Source organism: Siniperca chuatsi, linkage group LG18 (assembly GCF_020085105.1).
Source record: "Siniperca chuatsi isolate FFG_IHB_CAS linkage group LG18, ASM2008510v1, whole genome shotgun sequence".
Taxonomy (NCBI): Eukaryota; Metazoa; Chordata; class Actinopteri; order Centrarchiformes; family Sinipercidae; genus Siniperca; species Siniperca chuatsi.
Window position 1 is genome coordinate 8734161 of NC_058059.1, and position 20730 is coordinate 8754890.

The 20730-nt window shown below is 39.3% G+C and overlaps 1 protein-coding gene across 2 annotated transcripts in view; it reads right to left on the bottom strand.

The window, feature by feature from the left end:
• The window catches only part of itga1 (integrin, alpha 1), a 73330-nt gene that overhangs the window by 38251 nt on the left and 14349 nt on the right, over positions 1 to 20730 (bottom strand). Inside the window, exon 1 of one of the 2 annotated variants that reach the window (XM_044174150.1) lies at positions 15631 to 15916. The exons of the other annotated variant lie outside the window; for it this stretch is intronic. Within the exon in view, the coding sequence (XP_044030085.1) occupies positions 15631 to 15679 (49 nt within the window). The 5' untranslated portion in view covers positions 15680 to 15916. Of the gene's footprint in view, positions 1 to 15630; positions 15917 to 20730 lie in introns of those variants that run through there. 2 annotated transcript variants of the gene reach the window in all.

Consider the following 20730-nt stretch of genomic DNA (forward strand, 5'->3'; position numbering starts at 1 on the left):
TGTATTGGGCAAATTAAAAATTTGACCTGATGATGGCGCTAGATGAAAAAGCAGGGGATCACTAAAATTATTACAATTCATCCTGAGGAGAACATGAATGTCTGCACCAAATTTAATGGCAATCCATGCAATAGTTGAGATATTTCACTAAAAATCACAAATGTGAACCTCATAGTGGCACTAGAGGGAAAATGCAGGGGATCACCAAGGTCTTCGAGATTCATCGTCTGGGGAACATGAATGTCTGTGCAAAACTTTGTGCCAGTTGAAGTAGATGTTGAGATGTTTCACTAGACAAGTAAAAAACTTTGACCTGCTGGTGGCGCAAGATGAAAAGTCAAGGTATCAGCAAAGTCAGTAGGTTTCATCCTCTGGAGACCATAAATGTGTGTTCAATATTTCATGGCAATATATTCAATGGTTGCTGAGATATTTAAGTTTGGACTAAAATGGTGGACCGACCGACCAGCATTGCCATCCCCAGAGCCACACTGTTAGCATGGCTAAAAATCATCTCATTCAACCCTGCTTGCTATTTAATCTGCTTCCCATTCATTAATTCACCCCTCTCTCCCTCAAGAACATCATCCATCTCTCTACTCTTTCTTCCTTCCATTCATATTCATCCCTCCTTCCCTCCTACCACCTTTTCCAGCATCTCTCTGCACCTCTCCTCGTGCATCCTTTCATTCATTGACTGAACATGTCGGCTCGGCTCCCACTTCCAGATGTATTCTCTGGAGCTCTGCTTTTTCACTGGTGCAGAAAACATGCAGCCTTACAAGCTGAGACCCATGCATGACATCATCCCCCCCGACGGTTGTTAAAGCTTTTATCCCCCCCAAATTCTCTCTGTATACTGCAGGGGTGGTTGACACTCTCCTAACCATATCCCTCCAGCAGACACATATACATACTATGTCTGTTAAATCTGCTGATCACAATAGTTTTAACATACTGGGAGCAGCTGGGATGAAGGGGGCTTCTGGGATAGATCAAACACCTCTGGAGGAACTAAAAATACACACAACCAGGGGTCAAAGAATGACCTTCCACCAGATTCAATAAGCAACATGCAAAAATAATCATGCTATGCCTCATGCTATGAGGCAAACAGTTGGAGAAAATACTATAACCATGCGCTTGTAGGTAAACTGCATATTCCTACTAATCACCAACTCTTAAAACAGCACTGCAGGTTTATTTTTCAAAGCAAATAGAGACTTTGAAAAAAAACTGAGACACAAAGGAGAATCCAATGAACAGCAAAAAAGGACTGTAGACTGTCCTGCACAGAGAACAATTTCCTGTAAAGCTCTATCAAGTATATGCAACAGTTCTGACATAATAACTGTATGTCTCATTTTAAATAAGACTACAACTGTAATAATCTAATTATAGTTTTACAAAGTTGCAGTGCAATTTATTTGTGCTATGTTTAATAATCAAGCGATACTAATGATCTTAGCCAGACTCCCACTTAACAGACCAACACACATTGATCTGCACTATCCACTTATAATGCTAAAATTTTATGGAAGAAATGGTGGAAGAAAACATGAAGAGTAGATTGCTTCTAGCTCGCTGCCTGCTGTTTAATTGATGCAATTCATTTGTAGGAAAAACAAGAGAGAATTAGCTTAGTGGTCGTTTCAAGATCACTATCTGTTTTTATCTGTCATGTTGCTGAGGACATTTCCTGAAAAATGTTGCTCTTAAAGGAATAGTTTGACATTTTGGAAATACACTCATTCGCTTTCTCTCATAAAGTTGGATGAGAAAATTGATACCACTCTCATATCTGTGTGTATCGAGCTAGAGCTGGGACGTGATTAGCCTAGCTTAGCATAAAGACTGGAAGCAGCGGGAAATAGCTAGCCTAGTTTCCCCCAAAAAATATACCTACTGAAATGTAAAAATGATAAGATGTGGTTTTACAGTTAATTATGTGCTATTACTATTTCTTGGAAATCAACAGCCAAAAGCAGCACTTTCCAAATTTTTGGTGTCACAGGGAGGTTGCCAGGCAACCAGCAGTGACACTGCACAAGTGGATGGATAAACTATTTGTCTGTACAGATTAAATAAAAGAGATACAGTGTGTTAATTAGTGGTGCTGATAGGCACATTTTTGAACATTGTTGAGAGCCAGGCTAGCTGTTTCCACCTGTTTCCAGTTTTTATGCTAAGCTATTGCTAATTGGTGCCCAGCTCTAGCTCCATATTTAACACACAGACATAAGAGTGGTATCGATCTTCTCATCTAGTTCTTGGAAAGAAAGCGGATAAGAATATTTCCGAAAATGTTGGACTATTCCCTTAGTGATTTTCAATGTGATCCAATGAGGGTTTGTTCATTATTTACTTTACTGTATGTGTGTTTTTCAAAGCAGCGCTGAGAACAGAAAAACACCCATCTTTTTTAAGCCCTTTATAAAAGATGTTGAAATAATTGTTTAGTGTGGATCATAACAGCAGATTAATCTAATTGTTAGTTGTGGGATGTTTTGTAAATACATCACTTACCAAAACAAAGACTGAAAAGGAAAAGCATACAACAGAAACAATCATATGCTTAGAATTGCAACACAGACTGTTATTTAAAGAGCCTGCACAGTGCTCACACCCTACTGTAACATGTTAAAACTAATACGATATATACAACATATGTTTGTCAATTCAATGCTAGTGATAAGTCATATATGCTTTGAACAAGAGAGCTGTTATTCCAATGAGCAGGTGTGAGCACAATACATGACAATTTTCGGCTTGGCAATTAGTTACTGAACATTTATTTTGAATTCACTTGTCCATGGTTCCTAATATATTTAAGTCGTAAATGTGATTGTGTTTTAAACACTTTTTTTGAAAGGATCATTTTTAGAGGTGAAAAACTCCAGCCTACGGTGGATTTAAGCTCAAAGAAGGGAGAAAAGAAAGATACATATCTTAAACGTATCCACATTAGTGTGGACATAGCCTCAGCGGGGTTGAATCCCACCCCCGTCAACACACTCCCTCTTGCGGTAGAACACACAGATGTGTTCAAGGAGGGTCACAACTCCCCTTGATGTTTTGTCTCTCCACTGTTTTCAAGGCTACTCAAGAACAGTAAAGAAAAACATCACACAGGACATACACACACTCACTCTGAATACTCTAAATGAGCAACTTAAACTGGCAAACATAAAGATTTTATGTATACCAACACCTAGACATAAACTCAAACAAGGACGCTGACTATAATTATGTGAAATAGAGTTTCAGACCACTTCCTTACCCAACTATTAATGTCAAGTTTTGCTCACATCTAAAGACAAGAGGCCATTAACATGAACTAGTTCTCACTCACTATCAAATGTATTTCCTCTCAATATACTGAGCAAGTAGATATTTTCTCACACAGATGCAGCCTTTTTATTCTCTTTGGTTGGAAATATGTTTCAATATTAGTCAAAAATGACTACACAATGTGTACGACACGTACGCAATACAAGGATTGTGATTTGTAACCAAAATGAACATGATGTGAAATATCCTGAGAAAATGTCTGCATGAGACTTTTGTGAAATTTTGCAATTGAGAAATGTACAAAATATTTCTCTTCTTCTTGCAGGTAAGTAGATAAAAAAATAGAGGATTTTATGCCACATCAAAAATACTTAGACTACAGCTTAAGAAGGAAAAAGAATTCAGCAGCAGCAACAAACCAACTCCAGGCGAGGTCTCTGGAGGTTGTTAAAAGGCAGGTATCAGGACTACAGACTGCATTTCTTAGCTTTTAGTGTTTTTAGTGATTGCCTCTTTTCTGCAAGAGATGGTGAAAGTATATGATCTAAATAGGATTCTTACATCTGTAGAAAAATATACTTTTACTCTTTTTCTTCCTGTGAGCTTGTTTTGACAGTAAAGCCTAAAGCTGATCTCAAATATTACTGTGTGATGCCATTATATGAATGAGTAGTAGAATAATAATTAGCTTCATCAAATAGTCACGTGCTTATCAACTACTAAATTATTTTGGCTCATTCTCACCTATCTGATCTACATCAGACTGTAACAGTGAAACATTACAAGAAGCCACTTTTTTTCCTCAGGAAATTTTCGTCTGGGAGAAGAGCACCATGACTAGCATGGCCGTTTGTGTTGGCCTCTTGCTGGAGAGGTTAATGTGAACACGTTGCCCCAGGCAGATGCCATAGCTCCACTGCTCCCTGTATGATGCCAGTTTGATGGATAGCTCTGGCTCGCTGCTGGCCTGGGAGAGAGACAGGGGGGTGGAGGGCTGCACAGGCCTGGTGCACAGATGCAGCATTGCTCTTGTTGCAAACACAGACACACACACACATACATCTAGGATCTGAGGCTATCAGCACTTAGCAGGTAGCGAGAGCCCCGGAGGAGTACAAGTATGTATGTGTGTGTGTGTGTGTGTGTTTCTTCTGGCAAGACATTGTGGGGTCTTAGTTAAAACAAGGAAATGACTCTAGACAGGCTTAAATCCTGTTTTACAAAAAAAAATCACTTACACAACAAACTACACCCAAAAAATCAGACAAGCGCCGGCAGTCAATAATGACTTTACTCTCTCAGTATCAAAGGAGGAAGTCGGATGACATTGTAGCTGATGGTCGGGGTATAAGCAGTTTGCGTTATATATCAACAGTCAGTGTTGGGATTTTTCCTTTTAACCATGATGGCAATGTTTACCTTAACTTAATCAAGTAGTTTCAGACCGGTAGTTTGGTTCATTTGGTCTGAACCAAGGGGGAAAAAACATAAATGTTTGCCTTTTGGTTCTGGTCAGCATTGTGTTCAGACCGGCTTTTTTTTTTCCTTTTACAAACAAACCAAGAGGAGTAAATATGATGTCATATGGACTGACAGGTGACTCATTTATTGGACAGTTTTAGCGACTGTCATCCTGCATCATCAGGATCTATATGGGGAAATCAAATTCTGGTGATTGACAGCAAGCAGCATTTTACTGTGCCATGTGTTAATTTAATGTCTCTGGTGTTCATATAGTGACAAAGAGATAGACATGCGATAAAAACGAGGCATTTTGTACCATGATACCACAGGAGGATAGTTACTGGGAGGTCACGATGTTTCACTCACTTTTTATTGGGGAGCTGAATAAAAGTAGGACAGACACTAAACATCTCTGGTTTAATCAGCTGAATTTATTTTTAATTTGTTTTTATTTCTGATATATCAAGTCAAATTCGCACACTCACATGAGCTTATGTGTTACCATGGTTACCAAATGATCTTGTATAAATATAGGCTATTGACCTCATGTGGCCCCGCCCTTTTGTTCATTTGTTCCAATTCAGATTTTGTCTTTTAACTTTCGGTTGCTATTGCTGGTTAAAGTTGGAAACACACATCCACTTTTTTGAGAAAGAAGATGAAGAAAAATTGTATTAACACATCCACACAGCACAACACCTTCGTGCTTCCGGTGTGGACAGGAAATTTAAAGAATAAATAGCAGCGTCAGAGCACTTCCTTGTTGCTAAAATGAATAAGGTTAATACGTTGCTTATACAGATCGGGAGATTGCTTCCTTGACAGTTCACGATAAGCACATAAATTTGATAGTAATTTAGCTTTTGTACTTGTGCTAAAATCACATATCTGCTATTACACAGTCCTGGTTGGTCCATTTTGCTTTCCCACCACATATGAGTCCACTTGGAACTGGACCGTCCTTTTCTGGAGGTTTCAGTGCAGTTATTTAGTTCACCTGACAACTTTCACAACAACCCTAATCAACCAAATCAAACGGGCAAACAGATTAGAGTTAGTTTGAACTGCACCAAACATATTACTTTAGTTGCCTACATTTAACCACATAACCACTTAACCATAGAGATGCCAGATCAGAAAACACTCATATCGGAACAGTCAGGAAACGTGGGTAAAAGCGACAAACTACTGTACCACTGTAATATCAAATGAAGAAGCTGTAGAGAGGACTAACCCTCTTCTCTGTTTGGAAAACAAATGCAGTGGTTGTCAGCTCTCTCTTTAACCTCTGCACTTTTCACTCTTCTCCTTGTTTTTGCTCAAACTGGAGATAATGCAATCTCCTCCTCCTCCCACCACAAGTTCTCTGAATTGGACCACCCCTCTGTCTCCCTATCGTCTCGTCAACAGCTTTCCCCTCCTGACAACCTCCTTTACACTTTCACCTTTGCCTCCCTGTCTGCCCTGCTGCCTCTTCCTCCTCCCTCCTCTTTGCCTCACAACAACTGTGCAGCGCCACAGGTCACATGACCGAAAAATACCTCAGCACACACAAACTATCTGTGGACATGGCAGAGTGTGGCTGACTGATGAGATAAATTCCTATGAATAACTGATAATCTGTATTTGTCTATGCAGAAAGGTGGAACTTAAAAATCTGCTGCTGGGCTCATGTTTGATAAAAGTGGTGGTGCAGTTTATATATGCTCACTATTTTAGGAGGATGATACTTACTATCATTGACATTGAGCAAATGTAGGCCTATGTGTGCCTCTCAATGGTAATTTTCCATTTCATCTATCCCTCAGACAAATCTTCAATATTTCTTCAATATGGAAACAGTTATACCAGGGCTTCATGGGGTTAAGATGATGCTCCTGAAAATTTTAAAATTGTTACAGTCTGAAGAAAAGTGGTGACAAGTGATGAAGTGTGAAACACATGCAGAATGCTTTTATGTGTTCAATGTGTGTCTGTGTGTGGCTTGACCTTCCTTGGAGGTTAAGACCTACGTAAGCTGACACGACATGTGATGTTGCACCTTCACGGGTGTCTTGTTTATTTGAAGCTCTTTTATAACTGATATCAGTTTCTTTCCAAAGTGTGTGTATGTTGTTGGATGATGTTTGGGCATTATTCTGCACTTATCTCACTATCATGTGAGTCTCTGTGTTTATTTTTGAGCTTAGAGGCCACTTATGGGAAGATTAGGTTTTCAAACACTTCATGGAGAAGTCAGTCAGTCAAGTGGCACAGTTAACATTTGACCGAGCATATTAACAATTCACATTCACAACTAAAAACGAACAACACATTCAATACATCTACTATTTACCAAGAATTTCAAGAATGAGAGAGGGAAAGCTAAGTTCTGATGTTACTGCTAAAACCATATGACTTCTGGAGGTGACTTCACAGTCACATTCAGAACAGAAAAGGTTTGGTACAAGTGTCGCCTTGGCAACCCTGACATTCCTTTAATTTCTCTTTCACTTCTCCTTTCTGCAGCTATGGCAGAGACAGAAATACAAACACTTTAATATTTTTTGCAGTTTATACTGTAACAAGTAACACTGAGGGTCTGCAGCCACAGCAGCAGCTCTGTGAGAATACAATGTTCAATGTAAAGAACCAAACTGTTTGATAGATAAACCAAAGTACTGGACAAATTGAATATTTTGACCTGATGATGGTGTTAGATGGGGGATCACTGAAATTCGCGAAGACCTTGAATGTCTTCACCAAACTGCATAGTAATCCATTTAACAGTTTCTTTCACTCCGAACCATAGACAACCTGCTGGTGGTGCTAGAGGAAAAGTCAAGGGATCACCAGAGTCAGTAGGATTCATCCTCCGGGTACCATGAAAGTGTCTATAAAATGTCATCAGAATCAGAAATACTTTATTGATCCCCGACGGGAAACTCTTTCGTTACAGCTGCTCACTATCACGTCAATGCACACTTGAGAATAGAAGGAATAGAAGTACTAAGCAAATCAAAATATAATACGCTATAATACAGGTAAGATAAATTAAGTACAAAGTGGATATAAGTATCATGGCAATCCACCAAGTGGTTGTTGAGATGTTTCAGTCTGGACCAAAGTGGCTGATTGACCGACATTTCCATTCCTCGAGCCACACCGCTAGCATGACTAAAAATCAGGCAAGACTAAGAGTCTACAGCCAGCAATCCATGCAATAGTTGCTGAAATATTACACTCAAAACTAAAAATATGAACCTCATGGTGGCCCTGGAGGAAAAAAATGTAGGGCATCACAAAAGTTCGTAGGATTCATTCTCTGGGGACCACGAATGTCTGTACAAAATTTCATGGCAAACCATCTTACCGCTGTTGAGATATTTCATTCTGGACCAAAGGGCTGGGCTGACCGAATGACATTGCTATCCCTAGAGCCATACTGCTAGCATGGCTAAAAGGTTAGATGATTTTAATTTGCATGCTTGTTAAATGCAAATTTATGTTTTAAGCCTGCCACTGAGTCCTTGGCAGATTCTTTCAAGAAAGGTATTGGGTTTAGTTATCCGAGCTTTAACTGTTTTTGTAAATTAGAATTATGTAAACCTGCAAAGCTTCAAATAAGATGCAGCTAACTTATTACATTTCCAGACAGTGTTGGCTTTAGAAAATGCACTGCTTCTATTTTGGTTGTCAGTAGGAAAAAAGGTATATTTCTTCATTTTTATTTTTAATGTTTTATTCCCACCTGCAAATACTGGCTTATACATTTCTACTTTACCAGCTAAGTTAAAATTTAAGTGATGCACAAATCAAGCTTACAGAATAATGAGTCTGTAATAATAAAATAAAATAATCTTAGTTAAGCTAAGTTAAAATGGATCTCTTCAGGTGTTTTGTCTCAGACTAGCACTCATGCCAAGTTAAATGACAAGACCTGACGGTAAAAGGCACAGTTGTCATCAGCTTTGATCTGCGCCAGTAATGCCGTGACTGATGATATAAAATACATCATCTTTGCCAGAACTTGAACATGCTTCACTTTGCAAATGATAGTTTCATGGCTGCCACATGCTGCAGAAACAACAGAATCAGTTACACATCTGTGGTGGTTTGAGGCAGCAGAGTATGAAACCAAGTCATGTGGATGGTCTTTGTGGTTTCACAGGCTTAGGGCTAAATCTTTGAAGCTTCTTTTGACTAGCACACTTCTTCGAGGAACTCTATGCTCTACTGTTTATTCAGAGTGAAACATCCTGCCCGATTGGCAATATTTTAACATCACCTCTACATGCACCCAAGATGCACAAGCTTGATGTCATTTGCATGAGCTTCATGTGATACTGCCCTGATAAGAACAGTACTACTAAAGATTAATGCCAAGTAAATTTAAGTATTTGTAAACATATAACATATAAGTAAACATAATACACACATTCTATGTCACTTTAATAATTACGAATAAGCTTAGTTAAGACGGTCTCGACTTTGAATGGAAGCCAAAATATCTGGACATGCTGACAGACCACCGAGTACTGTGGTGCAAATAATGATTAATTTAAGTTTCTCTCTGAACTGACTAAATATTTGAACTAAGGGGGTTACATTTACTACTTTTACATACACCAGCATTTTTAGCTGATGGCCACCATGACCAGCATGCTTTCGAGACTTTTATTGACGGACATTTTGATAAGGATTTTCAATATTTTTAACCTTTTCAATCAATTTCCTACTTGACTAAATGTAGCCATGATGTCCTTAATGTATCGTACAGTTTCAGTTACTGTACGATGGGTGCTGTGATGTTCAGAGAGTCACTATCATCAAGCACATCTTTTACCTCAAAAATAGCACAAATACCATGTAACTGGTATACTAAATCAGGAACCGTCAGACTTAAAAACCCCTGGATAGATCAATCAACTCAAGTGATGCTCAGCTCTGCAAGCCATTGTGACCTGCGGTTAACACCCTACTCTGCAAAGACCCTGCAGAGACCTGCATCTTCAAAGCACCATAGTCTCAGTCTAAGTTGCACAAAACTTTTCCGTTGAATGCAGGGAAGGATACACACTGCAGCTCTGAAGAAATTCAGTGGCATTATTTGCACAAAAAACTTGTAACGCCCAATGCACACAGCATCCATCATGGCTCCGTCACGCTTTCAATGTCCACTGGAAACATCGTAGAAAAGGTTTCAGTCGTAGTCATCTGGACACTGTTTTCAGAATCAGAATTCAGAATCAGAATTCAGAATCTTTTCTACGATGGAACACTCCTGGACGAATGCGGGACTACACCGTCTCGTCCACTGGAAACGTTTGAGAAGCGTTTCATGAATGAACCTACTTGCTATGTCTACAGTGATAGATATTGACAGGTGACCAGTCTGTTAGAGAATGTAAAATTAAATATTCATCAATTAGTTTCAAATCAGCTTTATTTATGTATTAATTGCAGTTGTTGATTATTTAATGTGCACTCACTGAACTGTTACACAAAGTAGGGTCTGAAGAGTGCATTTTTGGTTTGATGATGGCTGAGATATAAGCCAAGTTCATCCGCACTGAAAACTGCATTTCTCTAGTATCCAAGTAACAGAATGCAAACTGTCTTCACTGTTGTTATTGGATTGTTTCGATCGAGCCGATGGCAGCCATTTAATAAAGATTCAATCAAAATATGGTTTTAAAAGTTCATTATTGTATTTTTACAATATACTGATGTAATGAGACACATTACCTGCAGCACATTACTGACTGTGAGCAGGTCTTCATGACTGCCTCTAACTTCTCACAGACTTAGGACCTACATTTAGTGCTAAAAGGCTTTGTGAATTACTCTTAGACCAAAAACTTAAGAGGCTTAAGCTTAAGACTGACATGCCCCTGACAGAAAACATGATTGAGCTTGTCATGTAGAGAAAACTTGATTTTGCAACTTTCGAAAACGATAACTGCTCTATCGAATGTTCACAACTCCAGGAAGTCAAGATTCACTCTTTCACTCTATATAAATGCATTCTGGGCATCTGGGGTGCTGGAAATAAAAGTCCCGTTCATTTTCTGCATGGACAATGTCAAGTGACTTGGATGGGTATTATACTGTCTGGGTTCAATCATCAGTACAAAAGATCAGATCAGAAACTGTTGTGCAGGCTTTTATCTCCTCACGCCTTGATTACTGTAACAGTCTGTTCACTTGTCTTAATCAAAAAACTTTGAAACGACTGCAGACTGTACAGAACTCAGCTGCCAGGCTTTTAACCAGGACCAAGAGGTACGACCACATCACACCTGTTTTAGCCTCTTTACATTGGCTCCCTGTTTATTTTAGGATTGATTTTAAGATCTTACTGATTACTTTTAAGGCTCTTCATGGCCTGGCTCCAGATTACATTTTAGACCTTTTAATCCCTTATGAACCTTTACGTATCTTGAGATCTTCGGGCAGGGGTCTTCTGTCTGTTCCTGAGTCCAGGATGAAAACTAAGGGGGACAGAGCTTTTGCCATCAGCGCCCCGAGGCTCTGGAATAACTTTCACATAGAAATTAGGTTGGCTGAGTCAGTGTCTTCTTTTAAGTCTCTTCTCAAAACGCATTTTTATCAGAAAGCATATCCTGATCTTATCTAAGCTGTTTATTTTATTGTTTTTTATGTATTTTATCATTCACTGTGGTATTTTATTTCTCTCTGTGAAGCACTTTGTTTTATTATTATTATATTATTATTATTATTATTATTAAAGACGCGTTCAGACTGATTTAAGCCCTGCAAGAAAAAACACAGCTCTCTCATTCATTTGAATGGAGACCGTCTGGCGGCACAGTGGGAGTGCCAACGCAGGGGGCTCCAGTAAAGCAACGCAGGGTAATTCAGCAAAAAAGTTGATACAACGTGATGTAATCTGGCAAGGCACTACATTGGCCAATCAAATGCATGAAAGCGCAGGTTCCTGGTGGATTACTTTGTAACATGAACACAGTATCTCTGTTTTACCTTGCAATCATCATGACAAGAGATAAAATTGTTGCCACTGTAACAACAAACCGTTGTGCAGTCTTTTGGTATCTGGTAAGCCTTTAAACGCATAAATACGTTACTAAAGCTGAACTTCCTGGATCGTATTTCGTGTCTCACCAATACCTTAAACAACAGGCCCCACCATGCAGCCCCCTCTGCTGTTTTTAAAGCCCCACTACGAGTCTACAGCCACGCTAGCAGTTCTGTGAAGCTGTAGACTTACTGAGACACAGCGATGCTTTGAGCTAAATGCTAATGGCAGCATGTTGAGCAGGTTTATGATGTTCTCCATCTTATTTTAGCATGTTAGCATGCTAACATTTTCTAAGGATGGCTGAGGCTGATGGGAATGTTAGTTTTTAAAGTACTGGACAAATTGAAATTTTGACCTGATGATGGTGCTAGAGGAAAAGTCAGGGGGGTCATCAAAGTCAGGAGGATTCATCCTCTGTGGACCAGGAATGTCTGTACAAAATTTCATGGTAATCCATCTGATAGTTGTTGAGATATTTCAGTCCAAACTCACGTGATTGCAGAATCTCTGTCAGTCTTCTCACTGGAAGACGAGTTATTGTTATGTTGACAGACTGGTTTCTGACAGTGTCATAGTACAGCCAACAGAAGTCAAGACAATAAACTTGATTTCCTTGCACACATTCAAAGTGTTCCGTGGAAATGGCATTACTTAAAACAAGTTACACTTAACTGATTAAAAGAATGAGGACACATCAAAGTTGCAGACTAAATTAACATAATCAGATGTTGATTACTTTACATTCCAGGGAATCTGTCTGCCAATGCCAGCAGACAGTTTGTCAAATTAGTGGTGATTGCTGCGACCCAGGGAGGGAGCTGATTCAAATGAAAGACAGTAGAGATAGTACGGGAGGAGGAGACATATTGCTAATGACGGAGATGGCCGGGTTCACTACTCAGGCTCATAAATTCAATTCGGAGCTTTAATGTCTGAAGACTTACAGTATATCCCTTGACCTTACAGCTTTCAATTAATTAACCATCTACTCTGGTCATCTACTGCAGCCTTCCATGTGCTCATGAAAATGTAGAGAACAGATAAATTCCCAAAATCTGAGATGTGAGAAACTGCAGGGGAAAAAGCATCCCAGCTCCCAAAGGAATGTTAAGGAATCTAAATCAGTTGTGTTCAACTAACCCTTCACCCCTTCCTCTCCATCGTTGAAGCAGACATAGTTACAAAGACATTAAATACATTCCTAAATAAGAGGATCATGTAGTCTATATTCTGGCTATGTGACCGCTAAACAGGCAACTTCTAGTGTGTTAAAGAACCATATGAATCCCAAAGTGGCCTATGGCTGTTTCTCACATCTGACAAACAAACATCTCATCACGCATGATGCGTTGCATTTAGGAGGGCTCAAATAAACAGCTTGAGTTTGTATCACTCACAAGCACAACAAAGAGAAAGAGGAGAGACAGGAAGTCTCAAGGAGGGTTGAAATGACTGGTTGATTTATAAGACAGAAAAATAAACTATTTTGATCGATTAATGATTAGTCATTTTTCAAGTAGAAATAGCAAACGGGATCTAGTTCAAGCTTCTTGTTATGTAAGTCATTTATCAAGCAAAATGATACAACATTCAGTGGTTCCATCTCAAAAGTGAGAATTTGGGTAACTGGTAATGGCAGAGGCAGCTCCCATCGCACAACACAAGATCTCCCAGTATGGTCTCAAACCAGATAGCTTCTAACCCATGTGTAACCCAGTTGAGGTCATACTCCAACACTATACTATACACTGTACTGTATTAAAAAGAAGTTTGAAGCGTTACCATCTGTGTTAGTAGCACCTGAAAGATGGTTTTCATCTGTCGGTTGAATAACCTAATCCAGATCATTTTCTATTACCATTTGCTGCCTTTTTTCTGTTTTATATCACCGTAAATAATATATTTTGGGTTTGGACTAGGGCTGCAAATAATGATTATCGATTAAACAGACAATGTTGTTAAACTAAAACATATTCACTTTACAATGATATATAACCAAAAAAAGCAGCAAAATTTTTGATGCTGGAACCATATTTCTGTCAATCGACTAAATAATTAATCAACTACTATTTCAGCTCTATTTTGGACTATTTGTCAGATAAAACAAGCAATTTGAAAATATCATCTTGGGCTCTGGGGAGCTGTGATGGGCATTTTTCAACGCTTTTTCCTAACATTTTATAGACTAAATGATTAATCAATTGAAAAAAAATACAACAGATTAATATATAATGAAAATAATCAGTAGTTGCAGCCCTAGTCTCCAGTGTAGGTGTTCATGCTGTTCGTGTCCTTAGTAAGCTCAGTCACTCCGGCCTGACACATACTGATTGAAGCCAGATGCCCCTCTCCTCTGTAGCACCAAACTCAAACCACCTGTAGTCCCATCTCTGTTAGGAATTTACAGAGATTAAATGCTGCCACTACAATAACCACATGTGCACCTCTGAGGCATGGCAGAGGCAGCTCCCATAGCACAACACAGGATCTCCCAGTATGGTCTCAAACCAGATAGCTTCTAACCCATGTGTAACCCAGTTGAGGTCATACTCCAACAGCTCAGACCACATTACTACACTTAGCATCAGTAGGAGTGTGAGGCATGAGACAATAACAGAACACTAACTCATTTAGTTAAGTAGCTGCAGCCAGTCTCATTCACAAACAATCAGCTTGAAGGTGCACAGACAGAGCCAAGATCAATTATTGTTTGATGACCTGCAGCAATCTGACTGAAGGAGTTAAGGGGGGGGGGCTTCTGCCAATCCCTTCTACTTTCTACACACACATTCATCTCCAACTCCATCTTTAACTCAATTCTCTAATGACCATCACAAGCCAGTATCACATGTAAGGGAAGGAATCTGAGAATTAAAAAGCAATAAGCAATGTTTACTTTGCTGTCTTTCTTCTTCGTCTTCTTTTTTCTCTCCTCCAAACTCAGAGGGGTGGTTCACTCAACTTTGCCGGTACTTTCCATCATATCTGAACCACTTGGACATGACCTAGAAGTTAATTCATTACTGCTGCTCTGGAGCTGAACCTGAGAGCACAGCTTCACCAATGGGACTCCACAATACCAACACAAATATCCCTTACAAATACAGAGCCTCGCTGCCTCTTAAAGCTTATTTAAAGACAATATTAATTTGACTTTTCACCTTCTAAAAATTAAAATCTAATTAACACTGATGATTTGTGAAAATCCCCACTCGTGTATTCATCCAAAGATTCATTCAACGGGTTTGTTTTGTCATAGGATCTGACGTAATTTCACGTCACATGCTTTGCAAATACTCTGCAGAAACATGAGGAAAATACATGACACTGCAGAAATGTTTGCTCAGAAGCAACAAAACTTACTTTCTCAGGAAGTCTTGACACTGGTGTGTAAACACTGGCAAGCAGAGCGCCATACAGTAATTTGACTGACAGTAATGCCTCTATTATATGAGGCAATGCCATGCTTGTAAGACCAAGCTGCTGCACGTAGAAACAATTAAGTGTTCTGCGGTTTCCCTCAGTCAGAATAAATAACATCTGGGCAATACGGACGGAAAGTATTTAGGGGCAGTTTACGAGGACACTGTGGTGCCACCACCTTTTAATGGGCGTACAGGCAACGTGAGTGACACACCTAATGGATGCTTTTAGTCGCCCAGTCGTCAATTATGCAGACTGCTACGATCTAAACTGCTGTCCAGCGTGTGCGTAAAAGAAGCAGTGGAGACCTTGACGCAGCGGCAGAAAAGGCGCTCTCTCCGCCTGTCACACATTATTTCATCTGATAATCGGCACAAATGCACAATTCTTAGTTATAAGTTATTACTCACCAACAACTGCCACTGTTGTCAAAGAGACATGTTGACTTATCCCGAGCATCTTGACGCACTAGATGTCCTGTAGCTTCAGTTATTCCACGGACTTTTTTCCTTTCACGCTCGGTGTTGAAATAAACAGAGATCCCCGGAGGAGTCAAAATCGCGAAATAACTAACAAGCGTCCACAAGGCATTTCCTGTGCTGCAGCATGTACACCCTGTCTGAGGGCCGGTTTCAAACTGACTCCACCACTCGAGATGAGCGCTGTTTCATTGCGTGTAGGCTCTGATGAGCGGAGCTGGAGAGACACACACAGGGAGGAGGAAAATGAGGAGGAGGAAGACGAGTGGGAGCGTTGTAAGGAGTTCACTCATAACCTCATAAACTACACTTGCGGGGGCTTAGTCTGCCAGTCCATGGGAAAATCTTAGCAGGCAAATAACAGCAGCGCAGTGATGTCTGGAGACGGGAATACAACTGTCAGGCATTAAACAATTAGACCAGAATAGTTTAATTTTAACATACAGGATTCAGTCTGTGACAGCTGATCCTTCACTTGAATTGTTCTTAAGAAGAAACTTAGATTTATTATAATAGCGTTAAAGTCACATTATAATTGCATCATAACTGTATTCAGAGAATGTTGTTGGATAAAAATGCATCACAAACGAAAGAGGGATTCAACGTGGGAAAATTACATTTTGGCATCTTTCATGTGGAATAAAACGTTTCCTCTAATCATAAACACATATTTGTAATCATAACAATTGACCTTGAATAACTAAAACTCAAAGACTCAAGTGAAAACCTATATATAGGTTTAGAGTGCAAGTTAACAAACCCGAAGAACTAAAACAAAAAAATGTAAGGAAGAAATTTTAGAGCAGATTTTCGGCAAGCATCACCATTGTTGTTTTTACACTCTTAAATTTAGTAAAATTGCTCTTAGGCCTCTTTGGCACTAAACCCTCAGTGTAAGCAATTTATTTCACAGGGGTCCACAGTCATTTACCAACTGTAGTTTCGTGTTGAAAGTTGGGGCCACTATACTGTATTAAAAAAGAAGTTTGAAGCCTTACCATCTGTGTTAGTAGCACCTGAAAGATGGTTTTCATCTGTCGGTTGAATAACCTAATCCAGATCATTTTCCATTACCATATACAGTATGCTCAATATATACAGTACATTATACATAAGATGTAAAAGAAGATATACATTGCATACTTTGCTTGTATCTTTATTCAAGCAATGTGGTGATTAAATGAAGAAGTCATCAATGTGCCAAACTACTGCAATAAAAGAGTAAATGTAAATATTGTTAATTTATATATTTAGGTAACAGAATGTCTCATGTCTCAACATTTGATAAATTAAAATAATGTATATCATAGCATTATCTGATCGGACTTTTTCTAATGCCTATGATTGTTCTGGCATCTTGCAGCTGTTGTTGTAAGATGCGTACTGATTGATTGCTGCCAACATGGGCACAATTAACCACAGTTGCAACAAACTCATACCTTCTGAAATGTAAATTTAATCATTGGCATCTTTACGTGACACCAAAACAAATATCAAAATCAAGGATGAAACAAACAAATGTGAGCGATGCATTTGTGCAGCTGTTTGTCTTTGGCCAGTAGCTCAGTTCAGCCCCTGGTGACTTATATTATTACAAAAAGTGCTGGGTTACAAATAGTCTGAAAAGTGGTGCCAATTCCAGGGACGCACAGCTGGAGAGGACAAAAAAATCCCAGTAAGATTATCGCAGGATTATTAGAGGGAGGGTGGTGGACGAAATTCATTCAAAGGGGGTCAGAGCTCCCCGTTTACAACCAACTATACAAGTGCAATGTTACCCTATGCAAAAAACAGTATCATACTCAGAGCTATAAGAGGTTCACTTAATATGATACCTGGGCAGTGTTTTCACAGTCCTTTCCATTATCCTGTAATAGAGCTGTAAAATTATCTGAAGCTTAGTGATTTTGCACTAGTTAGGTGTTATTATAATTGTCTTGAAATAGTTCACAAGTAGAACATACAAAGCCTCTGATGGCAGGTTTACGGCACATCGAACTACTGGTGAGAAAACCGCTGGTATCAACCTCTTAGAGGGACTAACAAGTAGGAAAAAACATCGTGACATCCACAAGTATTTACATCACAAATGCCTACTGACACCTTAGCAACCACTGGTAATCAACAGCTAGCATTGCAACCCCCTATCAGCCAATGGAGGGAAAAAATACGCACTTCCAGAAAAACTCTTTCAAACTGTTTAAAAAATAAATTCATTTTATGATGTGACTGTCACAGTCTGTCTCTCTGTCCCTCCTCTCCAGCCACGTTCCCTATTCCCCAGGCCCCTTCATTGCCATTTTCCATCCATCCACCAGATGCCCTCGGACTACACACCTGTTCCCACTTCCTCAAAACCATTTAGTGCCATTCCCTACCTGTCCACCAGATGCCCTCAGACTTTTTTTACCAGACTTCCTCATTCACCTGCTCACTTCCCTCATCAGTTACTCACTACATATATCAGCCCAGATCCTTTGTTACCTTGCCAGTTTGTCCTTGTTGCTGTGTTCCTGTCTGACCTTGTGTTTTTGCATTCAAGTTTCTGTCACTTGGACCTTGACCTACCTGCCTGTACCTGCCTGTAAGCTATTTTTGGTCACTGAAGTCATCCTGTTGCCTTTGTCTGCATTTGTGTCCTCCTGTTGCCACTCTCCCACAACCCTGTGACAGTGACAATGCTATGGTTAAGGTTTGGTTAGGTTTAGGCACAAAAACGACTTGGTGACAACACAAACACCTGTATCCATTTCTTCAATCACTGAGTAGCAGAACCACTGTTATCCTTCTCCATTTGTGTGTGTAAATATTATGAGTATCTATATACAAAGAACAACAAACATGAAGATCATTTCATCAGCTAGCATGCAGAATGAGCCATTTACTATACGTACAGTATATCCTGTTGTAGCTTTCCTTATTATGTAACTATTCATACGCACACTGTATGGCACAGACGCAACAACAACACATGGACACTTTACATGTAAACAAAGACACACATCTGTCTCAGACAGGATCGCAGGAACTCCCAGTGAATGAGACAGTTTACAGGAGTCCTTCCTGTCTTCAGATATCTCTGACTGAAACTCAGGAAGACTTCTCCACCCATCTCCCCCATTCCTCATCCTTTTACACACCTCGGCCCCCTAATATGCTTTTTTCTCTCCTGGTAACAATGCATAGAGTGTAGAACTGATACTCAATGTTTTCATTTTTTACCTCTACACAGTTTCCTTCCCTTTCTCCCTCTGTCCCCTGCCTTTCTCTCTGACATACTATATTCCTCTATTAGCCATGGAAGTCTGTTATAATGTGTTCCCCCCCCCCCCAAATGTCTGTATACATGCAGACAGGAAGAGAGCATTAGGAGTGGACAAAATACAAGGCTCTCAGGGTCCTTAATCAAAGGCATCTTCATTCAGTATCACAAAAACTTAATTTGAACAAAATATTCTAAAAACATTCACATTCTCCAATCATTGTAGCTTTTCTGAGATGCTTTCTGCAGTGTAAGGCACTAAGGTAATGAAGACAAACTGTGTATCCCAGGCCCAGTAAATCCCCTTAAGTGAAGGAAATTAGCTTGGTGTATAGAGTCTGACAGACAATATTTATTTGCAGACTGATTCCATCACTGGGTCATGCTAAAGATTAAACCTTGACCAATAACAACCTTTTCCCTCCAGTGAAAGCTATTTACAGTGAGCATCTAAGGAATCTGTAATGTATACAACAGGATAGTGCTTGTGTGTAAAGGTAGATGACAGCTCACAGTAAACATATACTATGTATGGTATTCTCTGATACCTAGAACTTTGAGACTATGTTTAACTAATATATTTTAACACAAATTAGCCCTTAAAGGGACACTCCAGCCATTTACTTCTTTAAAGTCGAGTGACTTACAAGGGACAGATTAAAGTTGCACTTATCAACATTACGACCCGCAACTTCACTGTTTTGGTTCACTCTCACAGCTCTCATCACCCTCGTCCAGCCACAGCAGGCAGCTATTTTTAGTAAAAACACTCTGATAAATCCACTGCACACTACCTGCCCCGCACTAAACAGCAGACAGACACAGTTAACGACTAGCTGGTGAACATAGTGGAGCATTTAGCAGCTAAAAAGACAGATATTTCCCTCAAGAGTTGGTGGAGATCAAAAACAGAGATAATAGAAGAGTGAATATCAGGCTTACATTTGTCAGATGGACAGAAACACGACTACAAATTATTGCTAATGATGCTTTGTGTCTGTTGGATGTGTAAATAGGCAGCTGTTTGCTAACGTTTCCCATAAAAACTTTAAAAGGTCATGTCTGTGCTGTGTTTACAGCTTGTTCTGCTGCCTCCAAGTGGCCAAAAAATTTATATTAATGCAACTTTAAAACAAGAATGCTCAACATCTAAGTAGCAGAAGGTGAGATATTGTGACTTTTAGTCCATAATATCAAGCTTCAAAAACCCTGGATCCCATATTTCCTGTAATACAACCAATAATCTTTTCGTTAAACCATTCCTGTCTGGTAAATGTCTTTTATACTCCACAAGAGCAGTTTGTAAGCAGTTTGTAGTTTGTAAGTTTTCTGTTATAAATGTGTTGTTCCCAAGCTCAAGCTAAGATAACCCTGATAACAACCTCAGGAGTTATTTTCTCAGACTTGACAAAGCTCCTCCAGAGCTACAGAACATATGCAACTGTTTTCACAGGCGTCCCATGACAAGTAAACTGACTTTTGTGAGTAAAATCTGTGGAGTGCTCCTTTTAAAGACCTTCAAGAACCAAAATTATATTTTGTAATGTGACAGTTCATTCATTTTCCTGGACATTTTTTTACTAATTGAAACTGTTAGTAGTCAATATTTAATACAATGATTTAATAAATGATGTGTGGACAATCACAATGTAAAGATACTCAAAGAGGAAGTTTCTTTTCTATTTACATCGTTAACAAAACCAGAACAATGTACAGCCAATTAAGCTTCCTCAGTTTGTCTCTGCAGTCAGGAGCTGTATTCATGATAG